The sequence below is a fragment of the Cheilinus undulatus genome, linkage group 17, assembly GCF_018320785.1.
Source record: "Cheilinus undulatus linkage group 17, ASM1832078v1, whole genome shotgun sequence".
In the NCBI taxonomy this organism is placed as follows: domain Eukaryota; kingdom Metazoa; phylum Chordata; class Actinopteri; order Labriformes; family Labridae; genus Cheilinus; species Cheilinus undulatus.
The window spans coordinates 13,188,642-13,206,672 of NC_054881.1; the positions used below are offsets into that span (position 1 = coordinate 13,188,642).

Consider the following 18,031-nt stretch of genomic DNA (forward strand, 5'->3'; position numbering starts at 1 on the left):
TGGCAATTGATGGCTGACAAAAATTGTGGTCCATTACAAGTAAGCAGCACAAAACGTGAATGAGATGTGTTGTGATCCCCTTGAAAATGACTGGTTGGTGAGCAAGTATAATGCTTATGATGGACACTGGTTCTGGCCCATGTTCTCACCATAATCCTACTGCTCTGGAGAATCATAGAGATCTACAGAAAAAGCTGAGAGCCGGATGAATAAACAGACAGGGATATGTCCGGGCATGCACACATTATGCTTTCTAAGAAGTGTCTGGCTCTAGCTTTCACTATCAATGACTCTGTCACACACTGTTACACACTTCCTCACTCCTAAAGCAGACATCAACCCCCTCTAACCTTTTTGCCCTGACGCACACACAAACAAAGAGACACAACACAGACACGCTTTATTAGAGCAATAGACACTCCATTGCTTGGGGACCAATGTCACATCCTATTACATCCACAGTATTTCAGAGGTTAATCTGCCATAGCTGTGGGCAGCTGTTTTTTTTATGATATGGTGCAGATAGTACAAGTGCTGCTTTGGGTATACATCATTAGAGACTTGCTTGAGTGATGAATAAAAGTGAAAAAAATCAAGAGAGTGGCTAAGGGCACCTCTGGTGCTTCTCTGTAAGCACTAGGGCAGGGGTGGCAAAATACTTAACCAATCTCAGTTAGGCTCGCTAGGTACAGTATGCACATCTTTTGAGTACAGTGTGCAGTTAATCCGCACTTACAGCTTCATCCAACCCCCACCTCCAGCACCAACTCTCACAAACCAATGACAGCCCAGTCCAAGTTAGTTTGGCTGCAGACGGCAGCTCTCAGACACCCGATCTTGCAGACCACTACTGTGTGACACCACCTCTGTCAGAATGAAAATGCATGCTTTTAAAATATTATCAAATTTAGCATCCATCTAGGGTCAGAGTAGGGCCCCGAAAAGGTAATACTTAAAAACCCGACCTGTAAAAACCTAATTACAAAACATTTTATATCATATGTTTGCAGGCTAGCCTGCCTTCAAAAAAACCATTATCAAAGCTAGTAGCAAGTCTTGGGTTTGCTAGCTTTGCAAGCATGGCTGCATATCATAAAATTAAATTGATAATGAAAAGAGTCATCATCAATCCAATCAGGTCTTTTAGGGTCACTGAGCTGAGAGACAGTGATTAAGTCAGAGGCAGAATGAAGCAGGAGCTGGGGTGGAGGAGGGTTGTAAGAGCAGCTTGCAGAGAGAGCAGAAGAACATAGCCAGGCAAGTGCAGCTTTAATAAGGCAACCTGAGTGCAATTAGCCAATAGCATGCTTAGAGCAAATCAGCTGGATGTCAGCTGACAAGGGCTTGCGTGATGTCAGCTGATCTCAGTTATGGCAGTGCTTGACTGTGTGGCCTGCCTGAACTAACGCTCAATTTCTGGAGATGGAAAAGCACAGGGTCAATATAACATGACACATCTTTTCTAGAAAATGTAAACCTTTTAATTTCCTGATGAAGCCCAAAAAAAGGTATGCTACTCTTGTGCCGTTGATTGAGCAAAACTGTGGCATGCACGCAACACTCTAGACACAGAGAATTTAGAAGCTTAGGGTTAATATGCAACACTAACAGAGCAGTGAAATCCACTCTTGTCAAATAAAAAGTTAAACTGAATGTTGGTGATTAATTTATGTGCCTTGGCCTTTTCACGTAATTTGTAATCACTGGGGACAAGGTGTTTTATTTGTTTTGGGACAATTATCCTTGATTAGAACGTCTCTGGAGCATGGCAGAAATTTTATCCGGTTTCTTAATAATAATGCCAGACAGACAAAATCTATGTGGCATTGCATAAACCGGCGAATCGTGACACTATAATTCTCTACATCTAATCATGTCTCAGACTGAAACAGGCACAAACTTTCTGGTCAAACTCCTTGGAGAAAATCTAGACTCCTTCATGTGTAAGCAAACATTTCATACGCTCCATATATCGCAAAGACATACGAACATCCTTCTGTAAGTGAACCTCCATCTGCTATATAACATACACACATTTCCACATTTGATGGTGTACATGCACATCCTGGATCTTTCACTTCCATTCATGCACACTGCTGTTTTCAATCAGCCCAGGAACCTCCCTTGTGAATGTCACTAACCACATGCAATTCTGCTAACTATCTTGGGTGGTTTCCACCCCACCCAACCTCTCTTACCCCCTCCCTGAATCCATATCCATGTGTGTTTTCTCCTTTTTTTTTTCATTCTTGCTTTTTTTATCCCGCCATTTTTCTCCAAGGCATGGAGTAGTCAAGATTTATGAGAGGTACTCCAGCTCTCTGACCAAGCCAGTGTTTCCAAGTGGAGTAATGTGAGGACATAGCCCACATATCCTTAGATAACAGGTGCTATGTGTACAATATGCATGAATGCTGATGAATGCACAGAGTCACACCTGCACAGACACACTAGCACAAATGTGAATGTGCTTATCTTGAAAAATAAGCTTGTATGCAGTAATGTGCTGTATGTTTTAGGGTCTATAGTTTGTCTTTTGGAGGTTGGACACAGCATCACAGCAGGAAACAGCAGCTGCAGTATCTAGTGTGTAGCTGGCCCAGGCTGAGCTAACAGGGAATGGGGAGCTGCCACAAACAGGGACCCCTTCCAAGAGGGAAAATAGAGTACAGTTTACACACACAGCATGTTAGACAAGCCCAGACTTGCCCCGGTACACACACTATAGTGTGTGAAGGCAGAGCATCTACACACAGATATGAACATGCGGCAAAGCCGAGCACAAGTGTCACTACTGGAAAAAGACACGTAAATCATGCCTTAAATACAATACATTTTTGTTTTTGTGATGTGATGCTCTCTGGTTGATTTTTGAAGTCTATTTTATGCAGGTGTTTGCAAGAGGATAACTTCACCTAAAAGCACAAGCTGCTTTAATACAGCTTTAATACAGCTTTGAATAAACGGATTTTAACAGTGGTGGCTCAACCAAGGCTGCCCATAAGGGGGGACAAAGGGGAGAGCTTTCTTGGGCCCAGCCAATTGGGGGTCCCATGGAGGACAGAAAATCATGATCCATTGTAAAGTTAAGCTGTGAAAAACATATTTTATGTTTAACCTGAATGATAACCACTCTTATCACAGCAACAAAAAAAAATTGTATTCATTTTTCTTGGAGGACAATATAGCCTTTTTCAAAATGTGAACCCATTTTCTTAAAACAGATTTCCCTTCTTTTGAAACGTTAACATTGTGGATGGGCAAGCTGAACCATGCAAAAAAAAAAAAAAAAAAAAACATTTAAAAGTTACACAAATTTGCAGGATTAAGTGGTGGAAGGTGGTTAAAGAGTAGCAAAAATTGATTTTAAGTGGCAAAAATCAATTAAAAGGGGAAAAAAGGATAAAGCAGCATATATGGCATATGAGAGGAAAAAAATGGGCATTGAAATGGCGAAAAGCAGGTAAAAAAGTGGGTAAAATGGGTTGAAAATGGAAAAAAAATTTTAAAGTGGCAGAAATGTGTTAGAATTGGCAAAGATTGGTGGTAAAAATGGTGAAAAGAGGTTAAAGGTGGTAAAAAGTGATTACAAAGAGGCAAAAATGGTTTAAAAGTTACCATAAAGGGCAAAATTGGCATCAGAATAGTGAAAAAGTTTAAAACTAGCAAAAAATGGCTAAGAGTGGCAAAAATGAGTTTAATATGGAAACAAATGTGTCAAAATAGGTGGAAACAGTGGATTGTTCTACTCTCTCATGTCTGTACCGTTTATCATCTAAACACAAGCTCTTTTTAATTTTCAAGTTAAAAAAAGTTGCCTCTGTCCGTTCTGGAAATGATGACGTGGAAAGACATTGTGCATGTTGGGCAGATGTGCAGTAAGACGAAAATCAACCCAAACAGGGAGAGCAATCAGATCAAGTGTTTTAATGGACAGTGAGCCGATTACTGTCCACATAAACCGCCTCAACCCGTCAGATCGGAATGAGATTTCTTTCTAAATGAAGTGTTTATGTGGAGCATTTTCATTCAGATCAGGCATTTATTCCAGTTAGAAGTGGTCCATGTAAACATAGCTATTGACACCCACCACAAGGGGGGTAAGCCAGAGAGGGTCACTACAGAAAGGTCAGGCTGTTCTCAGAGGCTGTATCAAAACATGTTTATGGAAAGCTGACTGGAAGGGGAAAAGTGTGCTAAGAAAAGGTACACGTGCAACAGGGATGGTGGCAACTTTCAGAGAATTATCAAAAAGAGCAGACTGAAGAACTTAGGGGAGCTTCACAGGGAGTGGACTGAGGCTGGAATCAGTGGATCAAGAGCCACCACACACAGACAGGTCCAGAAAATAGCCTACAAGTTTCATGTTTCTGTCAAGCCAATCCTGATCCACAGACATGTCATAAGCGTCTCACCTGGGCTAAAGAGAAAAAGAACTGGACTGCTCAGTGGTTCAAAGTTCTGTTTTCAGGTGAAAGTAAATTTAGCATTTAATTTGGAAATCAAGGTCCCAGAGTCTGGAAGAAGATCTGAGAGGCACAGAATCCAAGGTTCTCTAAGTCCTGTGTTTTCAGTTTCCACAGTCAGTGATGGTTTGGGGTGTCATGTCATCTGTTGTTGGTCTACTGTGCTTTATCAAGTCCAGAGTCAACGCTGTCAGCCATCAAGGAGATTTTAGAGCACTTCATGCTTTCATCTGCTGAGAAGCTTTATGGAGATACTGATTTCCTTTTCCAGTACGACTTGGCACCTGCCCACAGGTAAGCCATTATTGTGCTTGACTGACCTGAACCCTGTAGAGAATCTCTGGGGAAATGTCAAGAGGAAGATGACAGACACCAGACTCAACAATGCAGACGAGCTGAAGGCTGCTATCAGAGCAACATGGGCTTCATAACATCCCAGCAGTGCCACAGACTGATCGCCTCCATGCCACATCATATAGATGCAGTATTTTGTGCAAAAGGAGCTCCGAGATAGTGGATTTTTGATTTTCATGAGCTTGAAATATTTCCCTTTGTATATGATGTATCTAAACATATCCATTTGTTTTCATGCAGGACAGTATTGTTTCCTCTGTGGAGCATTCTGGAGCTTACGTCACTTCAGGCATTATCAAACATTACATCACATAGATGGGGATAAACTTGTTAGCCTCGCAACATTAAGGCCCCGAATAGCCCATAGTGCCACATGCTCTTAAAGTAACAGGCTGCTTGGTAATACAGCTGGTGGAGGATTGCTCCATTTATAGAGAACATCTGCCGCTGTAAATAAGTAGACGTGTAGTCGGTCCCTGTGTCTAGAAAAAAAATGTCCTAAATTCAGACTCTTACTCCTGAAATCATCACACATATTTGGAAACTAAACCCAAGATGTTTGTCTTAACCTTGTGAGGTATGGGGACTTTGCTTTTAAAGTACATTTATTTAAATGTTTATTAGAAAAAGCATCATATGGGAGAACAACAGCTTGCACAGAGAGTATTCTGAGCTGCACAGATGGGACAACAACTATTTTTACAGCATAAATACCTCACAATAGAACACCAAAAAGAGATAAAATGGCTTTTTCTCCCTAAATTTCACTTATTGAAGCATTTACTGCACTCAAATCCCACTTTAGCTGAAATGTAAAAGAGGGGGGATTTAGTGTTAAGACATGATCTTTAACCCCGGTTTTTAGGCCTGAGCTGTCATATGGGAATCGTACCATACAGCACCATCCAGAGGGAAGTGACCTCACTGATCTGTCCATGTTGTCCCACGACCCAAGTGTCATGAATCCAGTGAGTCATTTGCATATTTGAAAGTTGAGTCACTTTCCAAAATGCTTGCATGTTGAGTCAGAAAATAGTGGAAAAGAATATCAGGTAATCAAACTAAAATTGTGCATAAAAGGCCTATATTTACGACTTTGTTTTGGTAGAAAATGTGGTAGAAAAGGCTCATTAAAATAAAAATTAACATGCTAGGAAAGAGGAGGAGAGTAGTTTAACTTTTATGTAAAAAATGTGGATATACTTCAAAGAACACAGTTCTTAAGCCTGGCCCAAACTACAAGATTTTTAAAATATTAATAGATATTGAAAATCTAAGGGCCCTTCACATGACAACAAATACTAATAGATCACATTATTTTGTTGCCAGTGTGGAGAGCATTGACTAAAATATCACACTACATGCTGAATTCCAGATTCAGACCAAAGATATGTGTCCAATGAACAGTGTAGGGGCCATTTGCAACAGTGTTAACTGGGCTGTTGCCACACATATCATGTGGACAGATGATGTTGCCTGCATTTTGTCAAGTTGCATTACTTGATTTTAGAAAGCTGCAAACAAATAAATAGAAAGTGGAAATCCTGTTTAAAAATAAAATTTTCATTCAAAGGGAAATATTTCATCAGATAAAATAATGCTATAAATACTAAAAATGGTTTAATCAATGTTTTATTAATCAAAACTTTTCACATGGAAACTATTCAGCCTTGCAATAACCAGCCATACGAGGATGCAGGACACGCAGCACTGCACAAGCTAATACGTAAGAAATTCAGGGATGATTTAAGCTAATTTTGGCCATGTAAAAATGATTTCCTTCCAGCATAATCTTAGGGTGCATTCACTTTAGGATCCATGCCAAGAATCAAGTGTACTTGAGTCAAAACTCCAGTTTCATTTCTTTACGTATGACATACAGTAAATAATAATGTTAAAGAAAAATTTGCACACAGTAAAACACACAGTAAACAACAATGTCTAAAACTTTTTTAGCACACACTTGTTCTCCCAACTCTTAAGTGCCAAAAATTAAAAAAAAATAAAAAATCATTCTGTGACAAAAAGCCTTTTTGGAATGGTCTGATTATGAGCCATTATTCAAAGCAGTTCCTGTCTGCAGTGACACAGAGGGACACATCACAGGCTCTCTGTCTCTCCATTATGAGCTGTTCAGACCGAATGCAGCTTTTTAGACAGGAACAGCCTGCCATTGGTTGTCACAACCTATGTGACAAAACAATAAGGCAGATAGCACTGGCTGCTAGCACCAGAAATGATCTCACCCAAGTTCCAGGCTTGCTAGAAAAGCTTCTGTAAGGGTTACAAAGGCATGGACAGCATCATTAGAATGGCACTATGGAGGGCTTCCAGAGGAAGAAAAAGTTGTTGGCTGCAACTTACGTATGTCCACACATCCCATAAACATAGGCGTCCTTGGCATAAGCAGCCTAGGGTTAATTTTGGCTTGTGGATCCTTTTCCTCGTGTTATTCACCACTAACTCTCTCCCCAGTTTCCAACATTGTGCACTGTCCATATCTCAAAGAAAAGCCTTAAAATTAATCTTAGAAAAAAAAAAAAACAAATACCTTTGAGAGATATTACTATGGAAAAGACACATGGTCAACTCCAGTTGCAGTGGTGTTAGCTTACAGGCTTTCAGAACATTGCAGAGTGGCCCAGTTGAAACAGTTGCACAAAACAAGTCTTGAAATTTTGCAATATATCTTGTGATTAAACAAAACTTTTGAGTTCACAAAAATGGTGGACAACAGGCAGGAAGAAAAGGTGAAATAGGAAAAAACAGACAGGGCTGGAGGTGGGTAAAAATGCTCCACTGCAGTTGATGGGCTTTCTTTTTTGCTTTGCTTTTCCAACAAATTAACTTTGGTTATCACTCCATGTAAATATCCACAGAGTGCACTCAGTCCTTGTTGTCCCCTTCACAAACAGGACATTGGATCATAAATATTAAACATATCTAATATTTGCAATATGAAATCAGTTCTGCCCTAGCATTCCTGAAAGCCCACCAGATCATTCCTAACAAAAAAAAGAAAATCTGGCAAAGTAACCATTTGAACATCTAAGAACTGGGATCTGCCATAGTTTTTTTTTTTTGGAGGGGAAATCCGGCCCTAATCACCCTGATGATCTCCCCAAGTCAAGTTTAAAGTATCATTACTGTACCTTCTGCCTCTCGTGGGGACCAGTGTCCAGAGGGTGCACATGGCCTTGGGGAGGAGGAATTGGAAGCGTACTGCAGCAGAACTCCCCCCTCAGTGCATTTATCACACACTGATCCCACTTCTCTAGGAAACCAACAGACAGGAACAGCAACCAACTTAGATACAGCCCAAATACAAATAATTTATTCCAATTAAATCACTGTAATAACATTAAATGATTAAATTTAAGGTTGTAATAGTGTTTGACTTGGTTCCTTTATAGACTTGGCTCCCTTAAAGGTGTTGTGGTTGGTAAAATTAATTCCAAGTTAGATTGAATTATTGTTACATTAGCTCAGCTATAAATCTTATTCGTTTTATTAGCATACACAACAGAGTTTGATTGGCAACGTATGTAGCTCATTTCACCTGTCGTAAAAGTGTCCAGATATGGGTGGAAACCATTCCAGGGTGATGGAGTTATGATGCTGCTCTACAACTTGGGGCGCCATGGGTACCGGAGGAGGTTTGGAGGCGGGTTGCCAGGTCTGGTAGATGAGATCCAGGTAGCAGTGCATCCTGGCCACTTGGTTCAGTGTGAAGGAGTCTGTGCAGGCGTCATCTGCAGGGAACGGAGGAAGCAGAGTGGGGTTTGAGAAGTCGTCATAGATTTAACCATTCATAGCAAAATGCACATATAGTTTTGCTTGGTGGTGAAGGCTCAAAGAATGCTCCCTGTGTTAGTCCAGCTGCATGCCTCAACTTTCAAGTGCTATCATTCACCATATAGATAGAAAGATACAATAATGACAGAACATGTCAAATGTAGCAGTCCACTCTATATCATTAAAATAATGAATATCCTTTTTTGGATTTGCTTATTAGACATAATGTCATAACCATTTAAGTTAGACTTTCCGCAAGCTACCTAAGTTTGAAATTATGGTATGTGCTTACGCAGATGACACAAGTTTGTATTTATCAACCTTATTTTAAGGAAAAAACAATTAATCAGTTAATCACAAGAAAAATAACTACACCACCCATAATCCTAGAGTGTAGGTAGTGACATCTCTGATGAGGGAGGGCTGAAATTTTTACCACTCACGCTAATTTTGGCTGTCGGCTGCCACCACTGTACTAAATGTCGTTTTATGCTACAGAGGATATGAATGGAGAAGTTTACTTCCAACATCAGAATAGCTGAAAAAGAGGGGAGTCAGTGTTGAACCCCTTGGTGGTGTAAGCTGGTTACAGATACACTATATGGACAAAAGTAACCAGACCCCTGACCGTTACGCCCTAATTTAATGATACTGTATTCAAAGAAAGCAGCTATAGCAGCCTTTCCACTCTTCTTGGAAGGCTTTCCACAAAACTTTGGAGTGTTTCTGTGGGAATGTGTGCCCATTCATTCTGTTGAGCATTTATGAGGTCAGGCACTGATGTTGGACGAGAAGGCCTGGCTTGCAATTTCTGTTCCAGTCCATCCCAAAGATGCTCAGTGGGGCTTAGGTCAGTGCTCTGTGTGTGCCAGTCAAGTTCTTCCACACTGAAGTTATCAAACCATGTCTTTATAGCCCTTGCTTTGTGCACTGGGGCACAGTCATGTTGGAATAGAAACAGGCCTTCCCCAAACTGTCGCCACAAAGTTGGAAGCATAGCATTGTCCAAAATGTCTTGGTATGCAATGCTGTAGCATTAAGATTTGCCTTCACTGGAGATAAGGGGCCTGGCCCAAACCCAGAAAAACAGCCCCATTGCATTATCCCTCCTCCACCAAACTGCACAGTTGGCACAATGCAGCAAGGATGGTAACATTCTCCTTGTATCTGCCTAACCCAGAGCCCCTTATCTGACTTCAAAACAGAGAAGCGTGATTAATCACTCCACAGAACACGTTTCCACTGGACAGTCCAGTGGTGTGCTCTATACCACTCCATCGGCCATTTGGCGTTGGACTTGGTGATGTGAGGATTGCATGCAGCTGCCATTCCATGACTGTTGAGATCTGGACTCTAACTCATTAATAATATAACTAAATTCCCATCTACAAAGGTTTCCATCTGAGCTACAGAGGTCTGGGGGGCTTTAGTTACTCCTTTGGCATCATGCTTTTACAACTACAACAACAAACCCGTAACCGTTACCAAAAGAAGCCAGCAAGGGAGAGCTCTTTGCTGCTTTTCCATTGAAATATCTTTGCCAAATTCCACACCTGTCTTGGTATGCACACACTCAACAAACTCCTCTCCAAGGATCCACGTGTGTGTCAGCTTTTGCACGCAAGAGGTATCAAACACACCTGAAGGCTACGTCTCACCTGCATAACTCATGTAGTTGTTAAACGGCGTGTGCGTGAAATGCCGACAGCCACAGGTTTCGTTGCCCGGTTCTGGATCATGGCAGCCTTTGTATTTGGGAGTGGGGTTGGTGTCTGCACACAGATCTCCTGTCTCCATTGATGGCTCAGTCTCCAAACACCCATCATTGCAAGACTCGATCTCTGAAATGCCTCGAAACACGTGGTAGAGTCCGAGACTGTGGCCGATCTCGTGGACCATGGTGTCAGTGTGGCCGAATGTACCATAGAAGGAAGGGTTGAGCACAATTCCACCTGGAGAAAAACAAAGGGATACATGATGTTAACATTGGAAGCAACACAATAGCCTTTTCCTGGAGTAGTGTAATCAGGAAAGTGGATAAGATTTAAAGTACGCATTATTAATGGCCCTCCTCAGCTTCATTATCACCTCCTTCCCTGCTTGGGGCTTGACCTGTAATTACTCAAAATCAACCGTGTGGGTTGCCAAAGGAAGTGTGTGCTTGCAAGCGTTCTTGCATGCACATATGTGTTTGTATTTATCTGTGTATTTGTCTTCTACCCAAATGTGTGAGCGCCTCTTTGTCCCAGGGCCAAGTGGCAACCCCCGCCAGGTCTTCATCAGAAGAGTTGGCAAAGAAGACGTTCAGGTGAGTCGAGCCGTCCAAATGCAGGATCTCTTTCAGCTCTTTTACATCCAAATAGGCCCTGGAAAACAAAAGAAGAAACAAAGAGCAATCCACATTAAGATAATAGCACTACAATGAGGATAGTCTTCCTGATGAATGTAGATTTCACCAAGGCTACGATTAACAACAAGGTTTCCTTGCTAGAATGACTTGTGGTGTTCTCTTTCAGGATAATAATGCTCAAAATAAGGTCCCAGATGGATTTAAATCATTCCTAATTTAGCATTTCTGCAGCCAATACACTTAGTCATTGCAAACATCTTGCAATTTGACCATCCCACAATAATCTGTGCTTCCTTTTGACCCTTGAAAACAACTGTCTTCCAGTTATTTTGCGCCTTCAATGCTGTTACGAATGCTATCACCTCACTAAAATATCTGTGAATCAGCCTGGTATCAATTTTGACCAATCAAGTCATTTCTTCACCTCCCATGCAATTATACTCCAGTCTCTGATCACTCACACTTGTGTTAATAGGCGGAGATTACAGACAATGTTGTTGGAGTGTTGTCTAGGAAGTGCAGGAGACAAACAAAACAGCACAATACCCCAAATATGTCGCTCTGGGCGCTAAGTGCTTTGCAGAGTTGAAGCTGAGACATGAAATGTCGAGCCACAATATTGTTGTGAACATGGTGATGTCAGACGCCAGGAGACAGTGAATCATAATCACTACAGCATTTTTTTATGTTGTTTTGTCTGTTGATGACAAGCCATCTGAGCGGGCTCATTCGTCATTATGAATTACAAGGAGAGAGGTCATTGCAAGCCACATGAGCAGCAAGCAGGTGCTCATGGGAATAAATCCAGATCAGCAGTGACACTGAAAGTGATCTAGGACTTCTTGACATGATAATGCTGTTACATTGCAAACTGTGACCATATATTTTCCTTATTTTCTCGCTGGTTGCAATGCAGTGAGATTACATTTTCTCTGTGATGCTAGAAGAATATGTAAAATACTTCTGATTGTTGGTCTTTTGCACATATTATAAGGAAAAACACAAGCCTGCTCATGGTGTGTGATCTTCCAAAAGCTAAATGGGATGTAGAGCCTCAGGCCCTTTTTCTTTTGTATCAACTACGCATCAATGTATGGGAGGCAGAAACCCTTGCCTTGAAATTTTGTCTTTTTTTTTTAACTAAACATATGCATAGTTATCAATTATTCTGACCACTGCAGCAGTCTGGAGGGCAAAACTTGAATGTTAATTGACTGTAGCTATCAATGAGAAGTCTAAATATTATCAGATCAGTGAAGGCAAGTAGGCAGATGAAGGGGAGGTTTTTTGCACTTGTCAGCTCCTGAAAGACGTGGATATTTTCAGATATCATCAAGAAGTTTTGGTAAATTAGTTTGCCTATTGGAGCCATTTATCTCACACAGTTTAATGAGATAAAGGCCAAAAAATTAGGTTATTTTCAATATATTGCATGCATTACATGCAAATTACTGCTATAACCACCTGATGATCATTGGCTAGGTCTGCACAAGGGCCCATGCCCCATCTCTCCAGGTATCATCCCAGCTGCCACCCCTGAAGCCTGGTCCATCTCACTGGGCCCCAGACACCAGTACGCAGCAAACTGGAAAGTGGGCAAAGTGCCTCTAGGAGCGCAGCTACCTCTTTCAAGTCCAGCATCTCACCGTCCCCATCCCTGGTCTCCTAAACATGTCAGCATTAGACACATGGTCTTGCCAATGATACCTAATAAAGGGAGGCAGCAATAAAGGGAGTCCAGACAGCATCTCTAGACATCAGTCAATATCCAGGCATCACAATAGTATAGTTAGACCAAGAAGGCCACAGACCAAAAGACTTTTGTGACTTTTGCCCACATGCTTGGGTACCATGAACGCCACACTGCTCTGCCGAGCAAACCCATCTCTTTGTGTGTGAGTTTAAGTCTGCAGTTGATCTCACAGTTAATGGATGACATTGCCAAGTTAGGTGAACTGTTCTACAACTCCACACTCGAATCATCCACAGACACAGATTCGATGGCAGCATCAGAGGCCTCCCTCAGCATCCCCAGATGCCAGGATCTTTGCCTTTGCTGAGAAGATGCACAGTCCCAGTGGTTCAGCCTTCTCACTCAGGAATTTGAGAGCCCCCACAAGGACATCAACAGTCTTCATAAGGATCACAGCATCATCAGACAATTAAACAACACCACCTGCTACCTGCCCAATTTTCCGGTCCATAAAGAGCATAGGGGCTAAGATTCAACCCTGCCTCACCCCTGAATCAACTGGGACTCCAGAAGTCAGAGGCCTGCTCTTTTTGAGAGAGTCTCAAAATGAAATTTGTCATGAACTGGTGCTACGCAGATCAAAATTGATTCATCATATCTGATATTACATTTCTAGGGCTGCATGGTGGTTCTATGGCTAACGCTGTCCCCTCACAGCAAGACGGTTCCTTGGTTTGAATCCCGGATTGAAAAGGGCCCTTTTGCATGGTGTGCAAAGATATGTGACTTTGATGATCTGGTGGCTTAGTTCTGTGATTGACCAGGCTTGGGCATACCCAGTCTTTTGCAGTGGCAGCTGGGACTGGCTCATGTAACCCTGAATGAGACAATCAGTATAGATAATGGAACAGATGGACGTATGTGGCACAACTAAATCATCTCACATGCCCTACCTTTTCACATTCTGCCTTACAGTATTTGAAGAAGTGTGTCAATGGGCCTTACATAAAGTTTCAGCATCAGCCCCTGAACACACCATAATTTTAATATGCATCTGTGACATTTTTTGTAATTCTCCAAGCATCTCAAAGCAACCTCACTCCCCCATGACAAAGTGGGTCTTCAATTAATTGTTCAGCGATTCGGATGTCTCCCTATCCGTGACATAATGTTTTGTCTCAGTCCTGGGAATGCTAACAGCAGCACTAATGACTGCAATCATTCAACACAATGAGATATCTTTTTCCAGCAGTGAAACTGTCATTCATTTTATGAACACATCAAACAAGTTTTTCCTCTACGAGCCTGGCTGGTGGTCCTGGCACGCAGCATCAACACGCTCACTCATCTCTTGGAGGAGTCAATAATGTGTTGCATATGCTGAAGTGATAGTTTATCATTTCTTTTGGCTCTGGGATGTTTTGGAAATAGATACACAGCGGACAAGAGAACAGGAGTTTATCAGAAACAAAACATGACACTGGCCTTACTATCACAAATTAGATCCTCTTCGGATGTTTCGACCTAGTTTGTGTGACCTACTTGCCTGCCATATATTTTGTACACTTATTTTGTGAGTGCTTAGATGAAATGAAAGGCTAAACCAACATGCCTTTACTGCACCTGATCACATACGGCGAGGAGAGTTTCTCCAAGCAAGAGCACAGCGAGTGAGTTCACATTTCCTCTTCTATGGTTTGATGTTTACTTACTTGTAAAATAACACACTGTAATCTCTCACTGGGACAAATAAACTCCATGTTGCTGGAAGTTTTTTGTGAATGGCACCCTGTGTCTTCAAATCCATACAACCGTATACCAGTGGCTAAATGTCGAAGTGATGAAAAGAGTCTTGTGCACCTTTGCAAACACAAAAAGAAGCCTTGATACTTGGCTCAAAGAAGTAAGAGACATGTAAAATTATTTCAAAGTTGAGAGCATAATTAGGCACCCCTAAAAGTCCTCTTTAAATAAACCAGTCATGCCATGAAGAGACCACGACCAGAAATTAGTTACTTTGCTGATTTGAATCATTTGTCAAGACCATTTGGCTCATTTGGATCATTTGCCCCTAATAGACTGTTTGAGGCAGAACTAGGGTAGAACTTTTACTCCAGGACAACCTGCCCCACCAATACCTTGTAATTGCTTGTTTAAACACTCTCCACAGTGGGAGATTACTGCTGTCAGATAAGCAGGTAGGGGAAGTTCCGGGATACAAGGTATTATGCAACTAGAGTTGGCACTAGGCCTCTGTGAGGTATGCAATTGCCAAACAGAAAATGTGACCATAAGGCCCCAGGACCTTGTCCTTAACCAGTTTATCCTTGAGTCAGAATTGACATTCTTGCAAATCTTGAAGAAAATCCCTCAAAGTATTCTATATCTATTGTATTCACAAGCAAGGGATAATGAACATGAGGCCCAGTGATATTGTCCTATAACTGCCAAAATCTAACCAACTCATTCTTTAGTCAGACTGGACATTTGTGCAAATTTTAAAGAAAATCCCTTAAAGGATTCTGGGGATATGTCATTCCAAAGCAGCAAATAAATGCTAGGCCCAATAAACTTAACTTCCAAAATTTAAAAAAGGGGTTAATCCTTGAGATTAGTAAGCATTCGTGCAAGGTTTAAGGAATAAACCTTCAAGGTGTTCTTGTCATGCCACGTATTTTAGCAAGGGACGAGTGTAAGGCCCAATAACCTTGACCTTTTACTTTCAAAATCAAACAAGGTCAGACTTGAGACTAGGTGGACACCGTTGCAAAATTTTTAGAAGAAAATATGAGATGCCACATTTCCAAGCAAGAAAGGAACATGAGGCCCAATGACCTTAACTTTTGATTTTGACCTACAGCTAAGATGTTCATCCCTGAGTCAGAGTTGACATCTGTGCAAGGTTTAGAGAAAATTCCTTAAACCATTCTTGACATACTGTATTCACAAGCAAGGAATGAACATGAGGCCCACTGACCTAGACCTTTTAACTCAAAGATCTATATATCCTTGAGTCAAAACGGACATTTGTGAAAACGTTCAGGAAACCCCTCAAAGCATTCTTGAGATTTCACATACTCAAAAAGAGAAAATCTTAATGCCCTTTGACTTTGATATCTAAGCTTTGACTTCCAAAATCGAAGTAGTTGGAGTCAGCTTAGGCATGAACATAAGGCCCAATGATCTTGACGGTTTGACTTCAAAAATCTCTAAATCAACATTGATATTAACATAGAGTTTGAATTATTTATTTTAAACCATTGATGTCACCATGTCATTTTTTATCAAATATACAAAATGGCCAGTGAAGCAACAAAGTCCAATTCCATGATGGCAGTTTTCATCTCAGTATGAATGTTATGGTAATTGGCAACATTCCAAGTAAAATAAAGGACTGGAAAGAGTATTCTAGCAAGCACAAAAGAGTATGAAGCTGCTATTTTACATTGACATTTACAGTCAAGCAGAATGCTTTGACTTTCCAGGGAATGCACAGCTAGAAGCCACAGAAAACAATAAAATTAGCTCAATAGCAATTAATCCTGAGTAACATGAATCTAAATATGAGGGTGCAGCAAGCTTTATGCTATAAAGGAGGAGGCTGGGGTGGAGGAGGTTAAGCTTAGCAAGCAGCAGCGTTGTGCATCAGCATTGATGCAAGCAAGGATCAGAAAAGGCTGTGATTGGCTATGAGAAGCAGGAGGCAATTATTGGTATCAACAGGCTATTAGCTGATCACTGCTGGGTGTATGATTTCTGTGTCTTTAGGTGGCTTGAACAAAACAAGTGAAAATGTTTGCTGTTTTTGTTCACACTTGCAGCATAGTTCAAATATTTCAGGAAAATTTCAAGTGCTTTTTCTGCATTTATTACATAGCATTTTCTCACTAGGCATGCACACGCAACTCATTCTGTTGTCAAATTAAGGAATTAAATGGCTGATATGCCACAAGTAGCCAAGTGCCAGAAGATGCTAACCATAGGTATATTTATATAATGTAACTGCTATGTTGTATTTTTTAATAAAAGGATCACATTGGGTCTATTCATATGAATAGTTTTGACATAAACGTTCCAACAAAATTACTATCAATTCAAACTTAGGATCAGTTAAGTAAATGACATTTTAATTTCTGATTGAAAGTACCTCCTCAAAGTCTTCGCATGCTATTACATGTAGTTAATCTAGTCTATAGGAATACTTCCATTGTGGTTAGTCTTGTGAATTTGAGGAAAGGAAGTTTAAGTGGCAGAAGAGTTGGGTCCTGACAACTGAATGTAAACAATTAACCAGTAAGGATTTTTTTTTTTTTTTTTTTTTTTTTTACTGTCAGGGGTCATCATATCAACAATAAAATATTAAACTGGCAATAGAAAATGCCATTGTGTGCCATGCATGAACTTGAAAAAAGAGAGTTTATACTGAAGTTCATTACATTATGTTTACATTGAAGCTACTTTACCCTTATCATATATAGCCTATTATAACATTTATGAACTATACCTGATGGTATACGTTAATACTGTAGATATATGGTGTATCATTAGGAGAAAAGATTAGAACATATTAAAGCAACAACGTCCTGTCTGAATTTCTCGGTCATGTCAACAATCAGTCTTCCTTTGGTGACATTACATACCTTTGAAACATAAAAATGTGTGTTTTTTGCTGTATCATTTTGTAAAAGTAAATGCCATTCTGTTTTAAAAGAGCGCTTCACATTTGTCCCACTTAGGTGAGCTCAGGTAAATAGAAGGATAAAAGCACTAATTTCAAACACTCCAAACCTCTTAGAAGTATGTAATTCTGAAGTGTGCTATTTATATTTGCTCTTCCACTTAACAGCTGACTTGGAATGAAGTGTATTTACACTATGTATTGAACTGATTTGTAAAGGTATGAGGAGGTGTAAGGTGTGTCTTTCCACTAGACAAAGACGCTGGATTTGATTGCGCACAAGCAGAGGGGGTGAGGTTATTACACATGGTAAAGTTTATGCACATCTACAGTGGAACTAACACCTGCCTCCATGAGGTATACAATTGCCAGACAGTGAATTAACACCAACTGACCTTTGACCTCCAAGACTGAAGCTGTTCACCCTCAAGTTGTGTAGGTTTAAGCCAAATTGGACAAAAATCCTTTAATCCATTCTTGAAATATTAAGCCCACAAGATATGACCTCGAGTCACTGCCTCGACTTTGTACCTCGGACATGTCTTTTGGAGGTTTTATGTTTGAGTTAAAGCAGACATTGTGTGAAGTTTGAAGAAAATGCCTAAAACCATTCCTTGATAAATTACAATGACAAGCAAGGGATTAGCACAAGGCCCAGTGACCTTTGACCTCTGCCCTCAAAAGTGCTATCAGGT

The 18,031-nt window shown here is 40.7% G+C and overlaps 1 protein-coding gene across 1 annotated transcript in view; it reads right to left on the reverse strand.

Annotated features, from left to right (window-relative positions):
- Window positions 1-18,031, reverse strand: part of pappaa (pregnancy-associated plasma protein A, pappalysin 1a) — a 180,343-nt gene that overhangs the window by 134,560 nt on the left and 27,752 nt on the right. Inside the window, exons 3-6 of the mRNA XM_041811536.1 lie at window positions 10,836-10,981; window positions 10,274-10,567; window positions 8,380-8,572; window positions 7,973-8,094 (exon numbers count right to left, since the gene is read on the reverse strand). Coding sequence (XP_041667470.1) covers window positions 7,973-8,094; window positions 8,380-8,572; window positions 10,274-10,567; window positions 10,836-10,981 — 755 coding nt within the window. The remainder of the gene's footprint in view (window positions 1-7,972; window positions 8,095-8,379; window positions 8,573-10,273; window positions 10,568-10,835; window positions 10,982-18,031) is intronic.